Source organism: Trichechus manatus, unplaced genomic scaffold, assembly GCF_000243295.1.
Source record: "Trichechus manatus latirostris isolate Lorelei unplaced genomic scaffold, TriManLat1.0 scaffold00069, whole genome shotgun sequence".
In the NCBI taxonomy this organism is placed as follows: domain Eukaryota; kingdom Metazoa; phylum Chordata; class Mammalia; order Sirenia; family Trichechidae; genus Trichechus; species Trichechus manatus.
Window position 1 is genome coordinate 1513396 of NW_004444005.1, and position 14613 is coordinate 1528008.

The following is a 14613-nucleotide window of genomic DNA, read 5'->3' on the forward strand; positions in this document are numbered from 1 at the left end:
TGGTCCTCACCCTCAACACCCAAGACCCGCTATTTACCACTCCTAAGCCCTTTGAGGAACCCTCTCTTCACTCCCGGTTCCTTTCTGCATCTGCACTTTGGCCGGAGCCAGCAGCTGGGTCCTCTAGGGTCAGGAGTCTTGCTTGCTCTAAGCTGCTGCCTTGCTCGCTAAAAAGCAGTCAAGAATGTTCAGCGGTTCCCCTTCCCCACCACAGACCTAAACCCTCATGGGGGACCGCTGGCCACAAGAAAGTGTAAGGGACTCTGTATCTGTATCGGACTCAGCAGTTTCACAAATCTAAGATGGGAAACATGCATTGGGCAGGGACAATGACAGAACCACCACCCCCACAACCCTGCTGGGACTAGCTGGGCCTGTGCTCCCAGCTCAGGGCCTCGAGGAAATGTTGAACTGATAGGGAATTTTATTTCCTAGGGGCCAAAAAAGAAACCCGAAAGCATTTATTACATTCAAGCACTATTCACAAAGCACTCAAAAACACATTTGTGATTAAATTAAGTACAGAGAAATCACCCACCCACCTCATAAACCCCAGGGGTCCCTAAAGAAATACAAAGGTTCTGAGCCCCAGAATTCTATTTGCCCCACCCCCTCCTCCACTCAGGAGAATCCTCAGCATCCCTCCCCATCACTGTCTGACTCCCTAGTCCCTGACCCCAAAGCCCTGGGGGTGGGGTGCGGTGAGGGCGGTTGCCTCTCTTCAATTCCTCCTATTGTTCCCCAGAAGTCTTATCGGGGCCCTACGTCCTGTCCCCCCTCTAAAGATCCCTCCCCCCATTGTTGGCCTGAGGGGCCTCAGGCCCACGGGGAGGCTCCAGCTCCTCCTCACCCTTTCCACCCCAGCAGTTCATTGTCTGATGAGGAAGCCTGAGTACACGTGACCAAGCCCAGGGGACACAGCAGACACACAGATGCACAAGGACCCAGGACAGGGCATCTGGACACGGATCTCTGAATGTTTGGCTCTCTTTCTTCCAGGAGCTATCCCAGAAGTTGGGGAGAGTGAAGACTCCTTTGGGCTCTCCATTCTTGGGTCTGTAGCTTGAAGAAGAATCTCCTGCTCAGTCTGGCTTGGCTTATGGCCTCCCAGACAGCAAAAACAAGGAGGCCCCTTGTTGGGAGCCCCACAGCCAAGAAGGGGCCACAGCCGTCAGGATCCTCTCCACCTTCTCATTCTCCCTCAGCTGAACATGGAGGCCTTAGAAGGAAAGGTACACTGGGCATTTTGTGCTTTAGCATCTGGGTTTTGGGGGATGATGGGAAGTCACACTACACTGCGCTCTCCTGTGGGATCTAGAATAGAGGGTGGATGGGAAGAAAAGAAGGGATGGGTAAAGGGAAAGGGTTTTCCACTGGCCCCAGGAGGCCTCAGGTCTAGACTTGAGAGATGCTGCAGCTGCAGGTGAGGAACAAAGATAGCAACATCTTTTATCTTATACCCTGTGCCCTTCTTCAGACCTCTCTTCCCATGACTACAGCCAAGTGATCTCTTCTATGCCTCTTTACCCTATGGAAGCCATCTAACTACAGCCTCGCCGTCTCTGTGCCAAGACAGCAGCCTCGGTGATATAACAAAACCTTTATTCTCAGAAAACAGGAAAAACAAGATCAAAACCAAAACCAGTAATTTCTATCTGGTTCTTGCCCCAGCCCTCCCACCCACCCACATATCCTCCTTTTGGGGGGACCTGTGATGCATGCCGAAGGATGAGAGCTGAAGAAACCTGTGTTCTTTGGGGGAGAAAGTCCTTTTGGGCGTAGGTACCTTCCTACAAGTTGACACCGTTCCCAGCCTTGCCCCCCCACTCCCAGACACACCAAGAGGGAAGGAAATCCGGGGCGGTGTCAGAAGGGTTGCCCTGAAGATCCTTGGGGAGCAGAGTGGCTGAGTCAGCACCATGCTTATGGCCTTCACCAGTTACCAGTTATAGCTCATCTTCATCCAGCTTGGCAAGTCTGGCCTGGCAGGGAGGGGCGTTCAGAATTGGAGCGACTGGAGGAGAGTCAAGAGGAGCCTGGGGGATGTTACTGGGGGTCTGAAGAAAGACTCAAGTCAGAGGGTCGCAAAAGGTCAGAAATCACCCTTGCTCCCTCTTTTCAGTATAAGCCCCCAGCCGAACCACCTCCTCTTCCAGATAGCTTAGATTATCTGAGAACATCAGCCTCTCCCCAAGTTAAACTGGAGGGGGAGGGTCAAAGATGGGAAGTAGGAAGGGGCAGGTAAAAGGATGGTGGTGGAAGAAAGGAATGATATAGGGGGAGGGGGACTTGGGGATCTCAGAACAAGAACAAGAGAGGCTCTCCCCATTGTACCCCCACAACCAGGGAATCCCATTTCTCATACCTGTGTGTCTAGGGGTAGGGGGGCTCTGGCCATTTCCCCTTCGGGCAACAGCAGCAGGGAGGGGAGTGAGCCATTGATGGGGGTGTGTGCGCTGACCTGGGCCTGGTCTACAGGCCTAGGTCTCCCAGGGCTCCCCACTCCAGGCCCTCCTGGCCGCCCCAGGCTGTTGGTCTGGCTCTCCCGTCTCTGGTACTCGATGGGTGACTGCAATGCTGGGGCAAACAGAAGATTGGAAGGAGGGTTAGAGCAGAGACAGGCCCCTTCCCTAAGGGCTCTGCTCATGCCACCCTCCCATTTTATGCCCGCTCCCAAGGACTAGCAGTAATGTAAATCCCATGGAGCTTCAGGGAATTCTAAACTACCAAATTTTGATCTGGTAGTCAAAAAGTGAGGATGGGGTCCTGAGAGAAGCACCAGGATCAGAGGGCAGGGGCTGGAGATTTGGGTAGTGAAGGATTCAGGAGGTCAAAGGGCTGAAGGGGCTTGTTGGGGAGGAAGGATGAGCCTCACCATTGAGAAAGTCCCGCTGGCTTTCCAGTATCTGGGCCACTTGCTTGATCCAGGCCTGGCTGACTGCAGGGTCTGTGGCTTGCAGGACATAGCGCTGGATCCCACCCGCTGGCCCTCTGGAGGTCAGGGCAAAGCGGCAAGAATCACCCTGAAGGTTCCCCTCCAGCCCCAGGCAGCTCACCTGAATTAGTAAATAGGAGATAGCCTCCAGAATCTTCTCTGGTTCCTGCTGCCTCCAACAAATCCAAGAGCCAGACATCCTCGCTGAGGGCCTCACCCCATCCCAGTCAGCCCTCCCTCCCGGCCCCCTCCCCACCTTGATGCTGCTCTTATACACATATCCAGGCTGCGTTCCACCTCTAACTCCTCCTCCCAGGGCCTCGCTGAAGATGATGATTTGCTCAAAGAGGAAGACACGCCTCTCTCGGCCCCGGGAAGAGAGCAGCCCCCCAGCCTCCGGCTCCGTGACCCAGAATGTGTCGTGGCCCAAGAGCTTTCCCTGAGCAGTCAGTTTGCCCTAGAACCAAAGGACATAGTGGTCTTCAAGAAAGAATGAGGAGGGAAAAGGGGCAACTCTCTGCTCCTCCTTTTCTCCCTCCCCTGACACTCCCAACCAACCATGGGGTCAGCTCCAGGAGAGGACAATTCCCATAGGACCTCAGAATGCTAAGACTGGGGCAGACTGGAGCACTGGGCCTCCAGTTTCCAGTCCCACCAGTACCTCAAAGCCCCGTAGTCTTCCCAGAGTCATCATGTCATTGCAGCGCTTGGGCACGAAGCACATGACCTCCACAGCTCGCTGGTTTGCAGGTGAAGAGAGGAGCATCATCATTGTAGGGAAAGAGGCCTCTTTCCTCAGCCAACTGCCTCTTAAAACCATGTCTTGACACCAACCAGCCTCCTCTAAAAGCCAGCACAGCTCTAAACTACCCAAAGGGCTGGGAGAACCCATAAGGCTAAGAGAATGTATACACGGTGTGTCCTGGGAGATCTGGGGGTCCTCACCTGCAGTTCTTCAGTATCCATCCCAGCTCTGCTATAATACTTGAGAAAATCCTAAGACAGGGAGAAGAAATGCTCAGGGAGGTCATGAGGACCTCCTCAGAAGCTCTTACATCCTCCCCTTAAGGACACAAGTGGAGACCCCCAGGAGGTCTGGGGAGCCTTAGGAACCCTGAGGAGATAAATGAGAAGAAGGCTCTCCCAGCCAGCTGCGCCACCCAGGAAAAGGTGGTCCTGACCTTGAGCAGCAGCTGGTATTTCATGATTCGCTGCACGGGTTTGATGAGGAGGTCGTTGAGCTGCAGGCGGTGCCCCAGCTGCTGCCGAAGCTCCTGGAGACAGGGTGAGTGTACTTACGCAGCTTGGACCAAGTGCTCATGCTGATTCTGTCCCCTTCCCCCAAAAGCACCTCAGCCACTGACCTCAAAGTAGCTGTCCCCAAACTCTGACACCACATGCTCTGACTTAGGCTTATTCTGGCAGTACACCACATACATATGCAGCCGACGCTCCTTAAGAGGGCAAAGGTAAAGTGTGAGAGAGTAGGGTCGGCTAGGAGACAGGGCAAAGCTCCACATAGCCCTGACCCACTCCCAAGCCCCGCCCCTCCTAAGTCCCACCCCCTCGAAGCTCACATGTTTGATGAATAGCTGAGCCAGCCAATCAGGATCCTCCAAACACTTCTGCAGCTCCTGCAGGAAATAGCTGGAGGGGTTGGCAGGGAAAAGGGAGGTCAAATACATTTCGGACTTGCCCCCCACACAGGCCTAATTTCAAGCTGTCTGCGCTAGCAGTGCTCCTCCCATCAAGCCCCTCCAAATGTTCAGTCTTCTGTTCTAGGTTCCTCCTTAGGCTGGGGGTGATACAGAGAGGACCAGATGTGAGCCCCTCCCAAGCCCTTCACTCTAGGGGCCCTACCACTCACTCTCGGTGCCACTCGTAGATTTGCTGAATGTTCCCAAACACAATCCTGTCACGGCCTCGAAGACTCTCGGGGACCCCCTGAGCAGCCATGGTGGCCATGTAACCCTGTCGGAAGGTTGGAGTGAGAGCGTGGGGGGTCAATCCTCGTGGAAGAACCCCCCCCCCTCCAGGACCAGGATGGGGGGGAGGGGACTGGGAGGTTGGAACAGAAGAGCACCAAGACATCTAAAAATAGACCTGAGCAGAGGGAAAGGGCAGGTGGGCCTGGGCTGGGAAAGGTTAAAGGGAGCTACCTCCACAATCTGCCCCAAGTCCTCCACATACATTTTCTCTGTCTCTACCAGTTCACTCAGGACATACCTAGGAAAAGAACAGGAAGACATCCTGACTTCAGAGTCTGAGCACATCCTTGGTTTGGCTGGTTCCTCCTACATGGATTAGAAACCCCTCTTCTTCCTTCATCTCCATGGAGTTAACCTCAGAGGGGATTTCTAGTCTCAGGTCTAAAGTGTGAGGGAGAATCTTCTGGAAATTGTGCAATGGGAGGGAAAGGGCACTTACATACTCCTTTCCAGAGCCACCTTCTTCTGCTCCTCCTCACTCTCAGAGGCCTGGGAAGCAGTCTCCTCCTCAGCTGGCTGGAAGGAAAGAGCATCCTAGGGTAAGCAAAAGGGATGCCTCCTGGGTGAAGGGAGCCTTCCAGACCCATTTCTTCATACCTGAGTCTTGTCTCCAGGGCTCTCCAACAATGTGGTCAGCAGGGTCAGTTCTGGCAGCTCCTCTCCTGTGGCTAGAGCTGGCTCCAGCATCCAGTTCTGGGGGCCAGAGGTCAGGAACAGTAGCTGGGTTTCCCCACTGACCAGTGGATACAACTTACCCTCTCTCCCAGTGTCCCTCTCTATTTACATGCTTCTGGAATACTACCTGCTCACCTCATATGGTCCTGCTTGGCCACCATCCGTTTCAGTTTCCACACTGAGACAATGTTTGGAATGATCCAACCATCTCCTCAGGCCACTCACTGGCCCTGGAGGGCCCGGGGAACAGGGGCCAGAGCTGAGGCCAGAGCTGGGGCCGGAGGGGGCAGCCAGACCCGAGGCAGCTGAAGCTGAGATACTCCCCTCACTGCCAGCAATAGAATAGGATTCTGGTGGGGGTTAGAAAGGGAAGGAAGTGATAGATACCAACATTGGTCCAGCTCCAGACTCAGGGTCCCCATGGAGTTCCCAGGGTTTCCTCCCCATAATACTCAATCCTTCTCCCCCAGGGCTTACTATCTGCTATTCTTGTTTGAGTTGGTCAGGACAGAAAATTTCACCGAGGCACCCTCGGGAGGAAGAACAGTAAACACCTGGCTCCCCAGGCCTGGAACTCTCAGGTACATGTGGAGGTTCCCCCATATCCTGAGCATGGCACATATATGGGGGTGGGGGCAGCCATCTGGGCAGACACTGGAAGCTGGGGGTGGCCATCTGCTCTCCCACAACCCTCCCCCTTCCAATGGGTACAGACCATTCTCTGGGAAGTGGGGGCAGAGAAAAGAGCTGAGTCCATCTGCCACCCCCAGACCCCTCCTCTGACATTTGCAGTAATCACTATAAAAAGAAAAGACTTCCGCAGCCCACTTCCCCAAGGCATGCACAAGCCCAATAGAGGGGCCAAGTGAGGGGAGCTCATCAGGATTATTTCTGGCCTGGGCTCTGGGGCAGATGAGCTGCCCTTCATTATAAAGCCCCTCATAGACTCCCTTATTCCTCATTCTTCCATCCCCCTGTCCCTCTTCAGATCTGAAGTAGACTCTTGGCAAAAGGATTTGAGGAAAGATAGCAGTTCTAGGCCTATGGGGTTTGGGGAGAGGGTTTTTCTCATACCCAGTTGATGATGGTGAAGAGATGAATCCCCTGCCCCTTCCCCTATTTTCTTAACTTGAACCAATAGAAATTTGGTGGCAGAAGGAACCTTAGAAATAATGTATTAAGCCACTTTCCTGGAAGACGCACGCACAATCTCCAGATCCTAAATCCCTAGGGCCAGGGCAAACCTGAACCCCCAGCCCGCGCCCCGCTCAACACTGGGCCTCTCCGACCTCGCACTCACCACGTCCCCCCGGGGCGAAGCAGCAGCCGCATTTTGCCAGCACTTTTCGGATCACATGGGGACAGGCACAGCGACCCCCCTTGTGCCCCCCTCGCATGGCGCCCGGGCCCCCCCGCGTCCCCCACCCGGGCCGGCCATGCAGGGGGAATCACGGGGGGCGGGGCGGGGACGGCGCAGGGCGCACACACCCCCTCCCTCCTACCCCTGTCCAGGCTGGGGGAGGAGGGGACAGAGAGGGGGCGGCCAGGGGTGGGCGGAAGTCTGCTCTGGAGAAGGGCGCGGGGCTCTGGAGACGGGGCGGTGCGGGGCCCGGCCCGCGGAGCTGGGCGGGGAGGGTTTCCGGAACCCTCTCGGTGCGGGGCCCACAGTCCAGATGTCCAGCCGGGGAGAGGGATGTTGGGGAAGGCTGGGCCGGGATGCGGCAGCAGCTCCAGCCTCGTCTCTGGCCTCTCAGGTTGGGGGTGGCTCTAGGCCCGGGCGAGGGAGAAGGCGGGGGCCTACTCCCCGAACCACTGGCGCTGCGCGGGTCCGGGCCGAGCCGCTAGTGGAATAACAGGCCGGGCCGCGGTGCCGCCGCGGGGAGGGGCCTCTGCGGCCCAGCTCCGCCCTCTCCCCCGCGTTCCCCCACCAGCCAGTGCGGGGTTGCCGCCCCAATTCCCCCTCCCATAGGCACAGCCAAGTTCCCACTCCACGTCCCCAGCGCCTCCGCCCCTCCTCCCCAGACTGAGCTCCCCCGGCCGGGTCCCCCTCCCTCCTGCATCTGGATTGCGGTGCGCTGGAATGGGGGCTAAGCCAGGCGGCGGGTTCTGCCCGGGTCGCCCCTCGGTCTCTGCAGTGGAGAAGGGTCCTGGGGATGCGGTCTCGGACAGTGTGAAGGTGTCCTGGCGTTAGGGCTGTCCCTGGCCGTGCGAGGGAGGAAAAGGCCCCCTAGGTAGGGGGTGCGTGTGTGGGGAGCTCTTTGTGGAGAACACAGCCCAGGTGCCGCCCTCTCGCCGGACCCTTCTTCCCTCCAGGCCCCGGGACTCCAGCTGAGGCTAATCACCAATTAAGGCGAAGTCCTGGAGGCCCGGCTGGCGAGGGGCCAGGGGTGGGGCGCGGAGACACTCCGCCTGCGGGGGCTCGGGACCGGCTGGGTGGGGGACACACATCAGACTAGAGGGCAAGAAGAAGCGGAGAGGTCTCTGCGATTAAATGGGTCTCATGCAAATTAGATGCAAACCCTTATGCTAATAAGAGTAGAATATTTTTGAATTCGCCACTTTGCGCAGGATGGCAAACTGTGCCCCACCCTACCCCCAGCTTCTTACCGGGCTGCCGAGCCCAGGCTGGGGCTTCGCGCTCGCGCTCCCCTCTCTGATCCCCCTCGGTACGGTCAGACTCTGGCTCAGGACCCCCCAGCCCTAGGGGGCTTCTCTTCGGGGGCTGCGGGGACAGAAGGACCGTAAGGAACCCGCCCTCTATGCCCAGCTGTACTTCCCGCTTCTCCTTCTCTCTCCTGTCAAAACCCACATTGTTATGCAAGGGTCGCCAAGCTGGGGTGGAGGGAGCGTTTCACCCCGAGCGTGCCTATGGCCCTTGTAAAGGAAGTCACGGATTCCTGCGATTTACCGCAGGACTCCTGTTTGTGGGTAAACTGAGTTGTGGGGTGCAGCCCTCCTGAACGCTCCTAAAGACCCCCAACCCCACCGCGATCCCCCTTTCTTACCCCCTCCTGCCCGGGTAGGGCGCATGCGCGGAGCATGCCCCCCATGACCCCCAGTATCCGCTCAGTGCGGCCAGGGACCGGGCGGTCTGGGGGCTTCATGCTGGACCCCTACTTTGCTCCAAGTTCCAGGGCCGAGGGGGCACGGAAGCTGGGGGGCTCTGAGGACTGCGTGCGTCCGGGGAGTTGCTGCTGCTGAATCCGCCCCCCTGCCCGGCTCCGCCCTCACTCCCACCCCAGCCAAAACTTCGCTAGAGGGGTAGGGTTGTTCCTTTCTCTACAACTATAGTTCAACAACAAACCAACCCCTCTTAATCCTGCTTCCAACGTCGAAGCGTGACCCAGGGCTCCGCTGTGTTTTTATAGATCCCACTAAGCATATCCCGTCTTCCCAGGCCTTCAGGAGGCAGAAACACCGGGAAAGGACACAGGGATTTCCCTATCGCCCCTCTTCCCCTTCTCAGCAGGCCTTCATCCCCACGCCATCCCCACCCCCGTCCAGAACAGAACGAGTGTGGCATAGAGTTGCATATTTTACTTTATTTTTATTAAATTAAAAGCTACAGTCTGGCGGTGATTCCAGAACAGGGTAAGGAGGCTCCGTATTCAGGGGAGAGGGGGGCAGAGAAGAGCGGAAGACAGACTGATAACGAGACAGACACACAGAGAAACGACATAGTTAAGGTACAAGGAGAATTGTATCTGATGAACACACACAGCCGGCTCCACGGGGCTCACACCAACAGATTCCCCCTCACCGGCACAGAAGTTCATAGAGGAGGGGGATGTCAAGAGAGCCCCCCTCCCCACCCAGGTCCTTTCTCAGCTTTGTCACTGGAGCACAGCACATACCAGAAAAGCCAAGGGCAATGGAGCGGGCAGGAAAACTGGAAGTATGTACATGGGGGTGGGGGCTGCAAGCAGAGCCTTGGAGATCAGCCTCTGCCAGGAGGGAGTGGCTCACACTGCACTGAAGCACTTGGCCAATGGGGGACAGGGGACGACTGCCCCCTCCCCCTCTGAACTCCCTTCCCAGTCAGACAGGTCCCCTACTAGTATGGTTTGGGGGGGGCAGGGGAAGAGAAGAGAACAGAGGCTTCCATTGGGTCCTAGTGGAGGACGACAGCAGGGGCCTTGGCAAAGGGTATGTCCTTCAGTCATCGGTGATACCCTTGGCTCTCAGTTCCTCTTGCACCCGGGTCAGGTAGGTGGGGTCTGGGTACCCAAACCTGAGAGCAAAAAGAAATGAGGGTCAGGGTTCGCTGTTTGAGCTTGCTCATATTATCCCATGCTCACCCTCATTCTGAGTGACTCAGTGGAGGCCCCATTCAGACCCTTCCCCACCTCCTGTTAGGGGGAAGAACCTCTAAACCCAAGATGACCTATCCCAATTCTGCTTATTTTTGTAGATTAAGCTGGGCACACAGGACCAGGTTGAATGTTAGAGAAAGCGGGATGGGACAGATGGTCGAACAGTTTGGGGGGTGGTCCTCTCCAGTTAGGAGGCTCCCAGAGTGATGGACATGATGTTGCTCCCTCAGTGGACATGCGTCAAGGGGGAGGAGCTTAGGGAAAGGAAATGAAGGGGTTTCGCACAGCTGCGGTCCCCCTGTGCAGCTGGTCTTGTGGTGGATGTCGTTCCAGGTGATGACATTCGGTCTCCCTGTGGTCATGGACGTGCCGATAGTGAAGGTGAGACGCTGGTCAAATGCCTTTCGGAACAGGGTCAGCACCTTGTTGCCCTCAGGGCAGTCAGGGAGGTAGGCCACCCGTGTGGTGCCAGGATACCGAACACCTGGGTTTGGATGTTCAGCCTGGGAGGAAGGGGAAGCAGAGTGGGCAGTGAGCAGCTGGATATCCTAGGGCCCATGATTCCAATGAAGGGTCACCCTGGCTGTCTGTCTGTCTGTGCACCCCTAGCTGTTGCTGACAGGGCAGCAACAGGCTGACAGCCTCCCAGGGAAGGAAGGACTCTGGGGCCTGGGCATCGGGAGCCTGTTTATAGCTTAATCCTTACTAAGAGGTTCTTTCTGCTGTCTCAATCCCTCAAGTCCCAATTTCTTAAGTGATAGATTCTCAGAAGTGATGGAAGGTAGCTGTTCCTTACTCTCCAGATAACTCAGCAGAAATATGAAGACTAAGAATGTCTCTTTCAGCCTTCCCTTATCCACCTGAAAACACTCCCAATGCTTCTTCCACTGTCTAACCTGTTCCATTTTACTAGTACTCATCCCTCTGCAAACTAGAACTGAACATGACTTTTTGTCTGGAAGGAAGGCACCTGTAGGCTCTTCACCATGTAAATGGTAAATCAGAAACAGACTAAACACTCCCAGCCAGATACTATGCCTGCCTGCACCTGAGCCAGATCTCCACAAAATTCACCCTTGCCAAGAATATTTGTCATCATCCAGGTTCATAAAGGAAATAGTAGTCAATTCCCTCCTCTCATCATACCTGATTTTCATGTGTGCCTTGGGGTTGTGGGGATGGAAAAACTGAGCCTCAAGGGGACCTCCTAGCTTCAAGGCACTGAATAGAAGTCATACTGGGAAACAGCAAGACTATATCGTATCTAACAAACACACCCTCACCCAGTCTTTCTAGGTCAGAGAATGAGCTTGGGGAAAACCAAAGGGTAAGGGCAGGCTGTGGTCTTCTTACCCCTTGGACACCGGGCGGGAAGACATACTGGATGACAATGGTGCCGTACTTCTCATAGCTGGGCAGTAGGAGGGTGGCGTCCTTAGAGACCAGCATCCGCCCGTTCTGGGGCTGGTTGCCCACCAGCTGCCCATAGAAGCGGCCGCACATGGGGCAGGCCTTTTTCACCTGCAAGGCCCGGGTGATGCAGCCCTCGCAGAATGAGTGCCGGCATTTCTCCAATGTCTTGGCATTCTGGATCTCCCCCAGACAGATGGGACAGGTGCTCTCCTGCTCTTCTGCCTCCTCCCGAAGGCGGGGAGGAAGAGGGGGAGGCAGGGGAGGGGGAGGAGGGAGAATCCCTCGCGCCCCTGGGGGCAGGAGCGGGGCTGCTCGGAGAGGGGGTGGGCCTGGGCGGTGCAGCTCAGGGTGCTCTCCCCCACCCCCAAAAGCCAGGCAGCCCATAAGCTCCCCCTGCCTCTGAGCTTTCTTCAGCTCTTTCTCTGCCTCTTTTAACAGCCCCTTGAGAGCCTTCCGGGCCAGATAGAGCCCATTGGGAGGGGCCGGGGGCGGGCCCTGTGGGGAAAGCTGGAGAACATAGATGTCAGAAGTCTCGCCATCTATGAGGATGGCCACACGATGCTCCTCCCGAAGCCTGGCCAGCCGCGCTGGGGTCTCCTTGCTCAGGAAGTCCCACACAGGCTTGGAGACAGTCACTTTGTTCTTGCAGGTGCCTCCACAGGCTGCCATTCTGGACAGGACGAACGACACTGCCCCCAGGGTGAAAGGGACTCAGGGTGGGGGGGTCCCCATTTGACAAATATCAGTGCCTCCTACTTCAGGTTCCTTTCAAATCCTTTATTGCCTCCTTTCTCTCAAATCCACCCCCTAACTCTCCCCCCAATTCATTTTCTGTCTTCCCGTTATCTTCCAAACCACAGCACCCCCCGGAAGAACAAGAAAGTTCCTATAACTATCGTCTTAGCCTAGAATCAGTCTAGGTTCTCCTTCCCTATGATCACAGAAACAACTGTCCCCATCCCCCACCCCCAGAGTGAAAAATGGGCTCTTCAAAGGGGAGGGAGACTTTTTAACCCTCCCTTTTGCTCACTTTGATCCTGAAGAGCTTAGAAATGGCATGCAGGCTTTCTCTCTCTTTCCCTGCTCCCTACTTGTGGGTTGTATGACCTGGTGGGGTGGAAAGGAAAAGGAAGGAAAATAAGAAACCCCTTCCCCCAATCCCCACATACCCCAACCCGGCAGCCCATGTAACAGAGACAAGAACCTGAGTGTAGGTCACTGGGCATAGGATTACTTAGAACGTGGAATGGAGGGAACTAATTTAAGGATGAAAGTTGAAGTTCCCTTGGGGCAGGTACCTGGAAAGTCCATGGACAACGGTGACAGCAGAAATCGCTCTATTTCCACACTCAGCTGACCAGGACTAGGGGAGAGTAAAGGGTTATGATGGCAGGTGTTAACATTTTCCCCAGCCAACCTAAAAACAAAACCAAAACTCAACTCTTCTATTTCATCTCCCTCTTGCCTGCCTAACTCCATCCACAGGCTCTCTCTCCTCAAGCTGCTAAGGAAGGGACTGCTCATGCTAACCTTCCAGCTTTTCTTTCCAGCTCTAGGGCAGATAATAGTCTGGAAGGGAAAAGCCTACACAGATGGAGATTTTTCTTGCCACCTGCGACAGGAGTATTTCCTCTGCTCCCCAACTCCTCACCCTGCTCCACATTCCCAAATCATCCAGCCCCTACAGCCAGAAAGCCTTCCTTAAGCCTTAACCTCAGTCCCTTCTGTTGAAGTCTGTTAGGAATGCGAACAAAGTGGCCACAGCCCCTGCAATAACAAAGTTCTCATTGTCGCCTTTTAAACCCAGCACACGCATCACAGCACACAGCCTGTTAGCTCTCTAGTCTGCATTTAGCAGGGGTGGGGCTCACACAGGGGATCCACTGGAGGGGCCTGATGTTCCCCGAGTCTTGTCATATTCAGCTGCAGGGCTGTCCCCAAACCTTCAAATGCAGCTCCAATGGAAAGAGGAACCATTAACGTGACCTCAATTCTTTGACTGATGGAAAGGGGAGCGGCTGTCCGTTTGTGCCTCCATCATAGTCCCCTCAAGGCCAGATTCACCTGGACACTCGGAAGTGAAACTCCAACCCTGGGACCTCAGTCCCCACTGTATCCAGAGTGGAAACCCACCCCCTCCATCAGAGAGGACCCAGGACCTAGGTGTCCTAGCTCCAAGTCCTGCTGGCACAGAAAAGGGAGGCGGGGCCAGTTTATGCTGGATCTGTGATTCCTCTGGGGCCACCCAGGACGGACACCGGGTCAGTCCTTCCCTCCCGACAGATGCTGGTGGAAGGGGCCGTCAGAAAGGGCAAGGGTCCCTGGGGGCATCCACTGAGTCAGCGCCACCCCTCTCCCCACGGCCTCCACCAAGATCCGACGTGGAACCAACCCCCCACATCTCTCTCTTTTGCTCGAGGCCCGGGAAACCCACCGCTGGGTGAGGGTGCATGTCGGCCCGATCGCGGCGCCCAGAACCTCTCAAATGGAGGCCAAGGCTGGAGGATGGTGAAAAGAGGATTGGCGGGGCATGGAGGGCCCCCCCGGAGCCGCACCAGGGGGAAGGGGCGAAGGAGGGGGCGCGGAGGGGCGGGGGGCGCGCGGGGGCGCGAGCGGGGTCTGGGGGGCGCACCGTGGGTGTGGGGGACGCCGGACTCACCTACCTCTCGTCAGCGCCGCCATTGCCGGTCACATGACTGAGGCTGTTGCTGGGATGACGGTCCGGGCCTTAGCAACAAGGGGGGGAGACCCCGAAAAGGTGGGGAGAGTCGCAGGGGGTGAGGCTGAAAGGAAAGGAGGGAGGATTCACCCCCATTCCCCCTCACAGGTGATAATCACCGTTTTCTTTGACCCTTTCGATCCAGGAGCCCCAGTCCCTCCACCCCAGAACAAAAATGGAGGCACCTCCCAGTCTTTGGAGGGAGGGGGCGGCGTCGTGTAACTGAGGGTAGGAGGTTAAATCCCTTAGAGACGCCGCCGCCGCCGGCCTTCTCATTTCCCCCTCTAGGGAGGAGCCCCCTCCTTTTTCTTTCTCAACCAGCTGCACAGCAGCTTCTCTGAGCTGGTGGTGGCTAGATGGGTGGGGAGTGTCGGTATAGGTATATAGGGATGGAGTGGGGGCAGTTTCTGAAACCCTTAAGCCAGAAGGGCCTTTGAGGAACAATGTGGGATGGGAAGAAGAATCATAGTAAAAGGAAAAGCATTGGTTCTAAAAAGTAAACAAACCCCAGTGCTAAATGATTTCATCCTTTCATCTCTTGCCTCTTCCTAGATTGTAACCTTCTGAGAC

General features: G+C 56.1%; 2 protein-coding genes across 6 annotated transcripts; both read right to left on the minus strand.

Annotated features, from left to right (window-relative positions):
- Positions 1-1425: 1425 nt before the first annotated feature.
- Positions 1426-8739, minus strand: ARHGEF25 (Rho guanine nucleotide exchange factor 25). 3 transcript variants are annotated; one of them, XM_004379866.3, is made up of 16 exons: positions 8604-8739; positions 8206-8320; positions 5734-5948; positions 5521-5616; positions 5363-5439; positions 5095-5161; positions 4803-4906; positions 4513-4582; positions 4300-4389; positions 4117-4209; positions 3881-3931; positions 3597-3674; positions 3192-3392; positions 2876-3056; positions 2366-2577; positions 1426-2057 (listed from the first exon to the last, which is right to left on the minus strand). In XM_004379866.3, exons 1-16 carry the CDS (start codon positions 8700-8702, stop codon positions 1947-1949), a joined length of 1860 nt encoding a protein of 619 aa, XP_004379923.1. In that variant the 5' UTR covers positions 8703-8739; the 3' UTR covers positions 1426-1946. The 3 variants fall into 3 exon arrangements, with proteins under 3 accessions (XP_004379923.1, XP_023590303.1, XP_004379924.1); XM_004379867.2 differs by lacking the exons at positions 8206-8320; positions 8604-8739 and adding an exon at positions 6899-7449 and having other exon boundaries at positions 1589-2057; XM_023734535.1 differs by lacking the exons at positions 4300-4389; positions 8206-8320; positions 8604-8739 and adding an exon at positions 6899-7449.
- A 382-nt stretch (positions 8740-9121) lies between these two features.
- DTX3 (deltex E3 ubiquitin ligase 3) lies at positions 9122-14221 on the minus strand. Of its 3 annotated transcripts, none has more exons than XM_004379869.2 (6): positions 13988-14221; positions 12623-12687; positions 12355-12431; positions 11265-11994; positions 10197-10414; positions 9122-9829 (listed from the first exon to the last, which is right to left on the minus strand). In XM_004379869.2, the coding sequence occupies exons 3-6, from the start codon at positions 12381-12383 to the stop codon at positions 9754-9756; spliced, it is 1053 nt and encodes a 350-aa protein (XP_004379926.1). In that variant the 5' UTR covers positions 12384-12431; positions 12623-12687; positions 13988-14221; the 3' UTR covers positions 9122-9753. The 3 variants fall into 3 exon arrangements, with proteins under 3 accessions (XP_004379926.1, XP_012412036.1, XP_023590272.1); XM_012556582.1 differs by having other exon boundaries at positions 11265-12013; XM_023734504.1 differs by lacking the exons at positions 9122-9829; positions 10197-10414 and having other exon boundaries at positions 10582-11994; positions 13984-14037.
- Between the last annotated feature and the right edge of the window lie 392 nt (positions 14222-14613).

Coding starts and splice junctions, on each gene's coding strand:
- DTX3 (XM_004379869.2), bottom strand. CDS start 12,383: ATGCCATTTCTAAGCTCTTCAGGATCAAA. Junction 11,995..12,354: donor CTAAGCTCTTCAGGATCAAA/GTGAGCAAAAGG, acceptor CGTCCTGTCCAG/AATGGCAGCCTGTGGAGGCA. Junction 10,415..11,264: donor TCCCGCCCGGTGTCCAAGGG/GTAAGAAGACCA, acceptor CCTTCCTCCCAG/GCTGAACATCCAAACCCAGG.
- ARHGEF25 (XM_004379866.3), bottom strand. CDS start 8,702: ATGAAGCCCCCAGACCGCCCGGTCCCTGGCCGCACTGAGCGGATACTG. Junction 5,162..5,362: donor GTGGCTCTGGAAAGGAGTAT/GTAAGTGCCCTT, acceptor TTCTTTTCCTAG/GTATGTCCTGAGTGAACTGG. Junction 3,932..4,116: donor AATACCAGCTGCTGCTCAAG/GTCAGGACCACC, acceptor TCCCTGTCTTAG/GATTTTCTCAAGTATTATAG.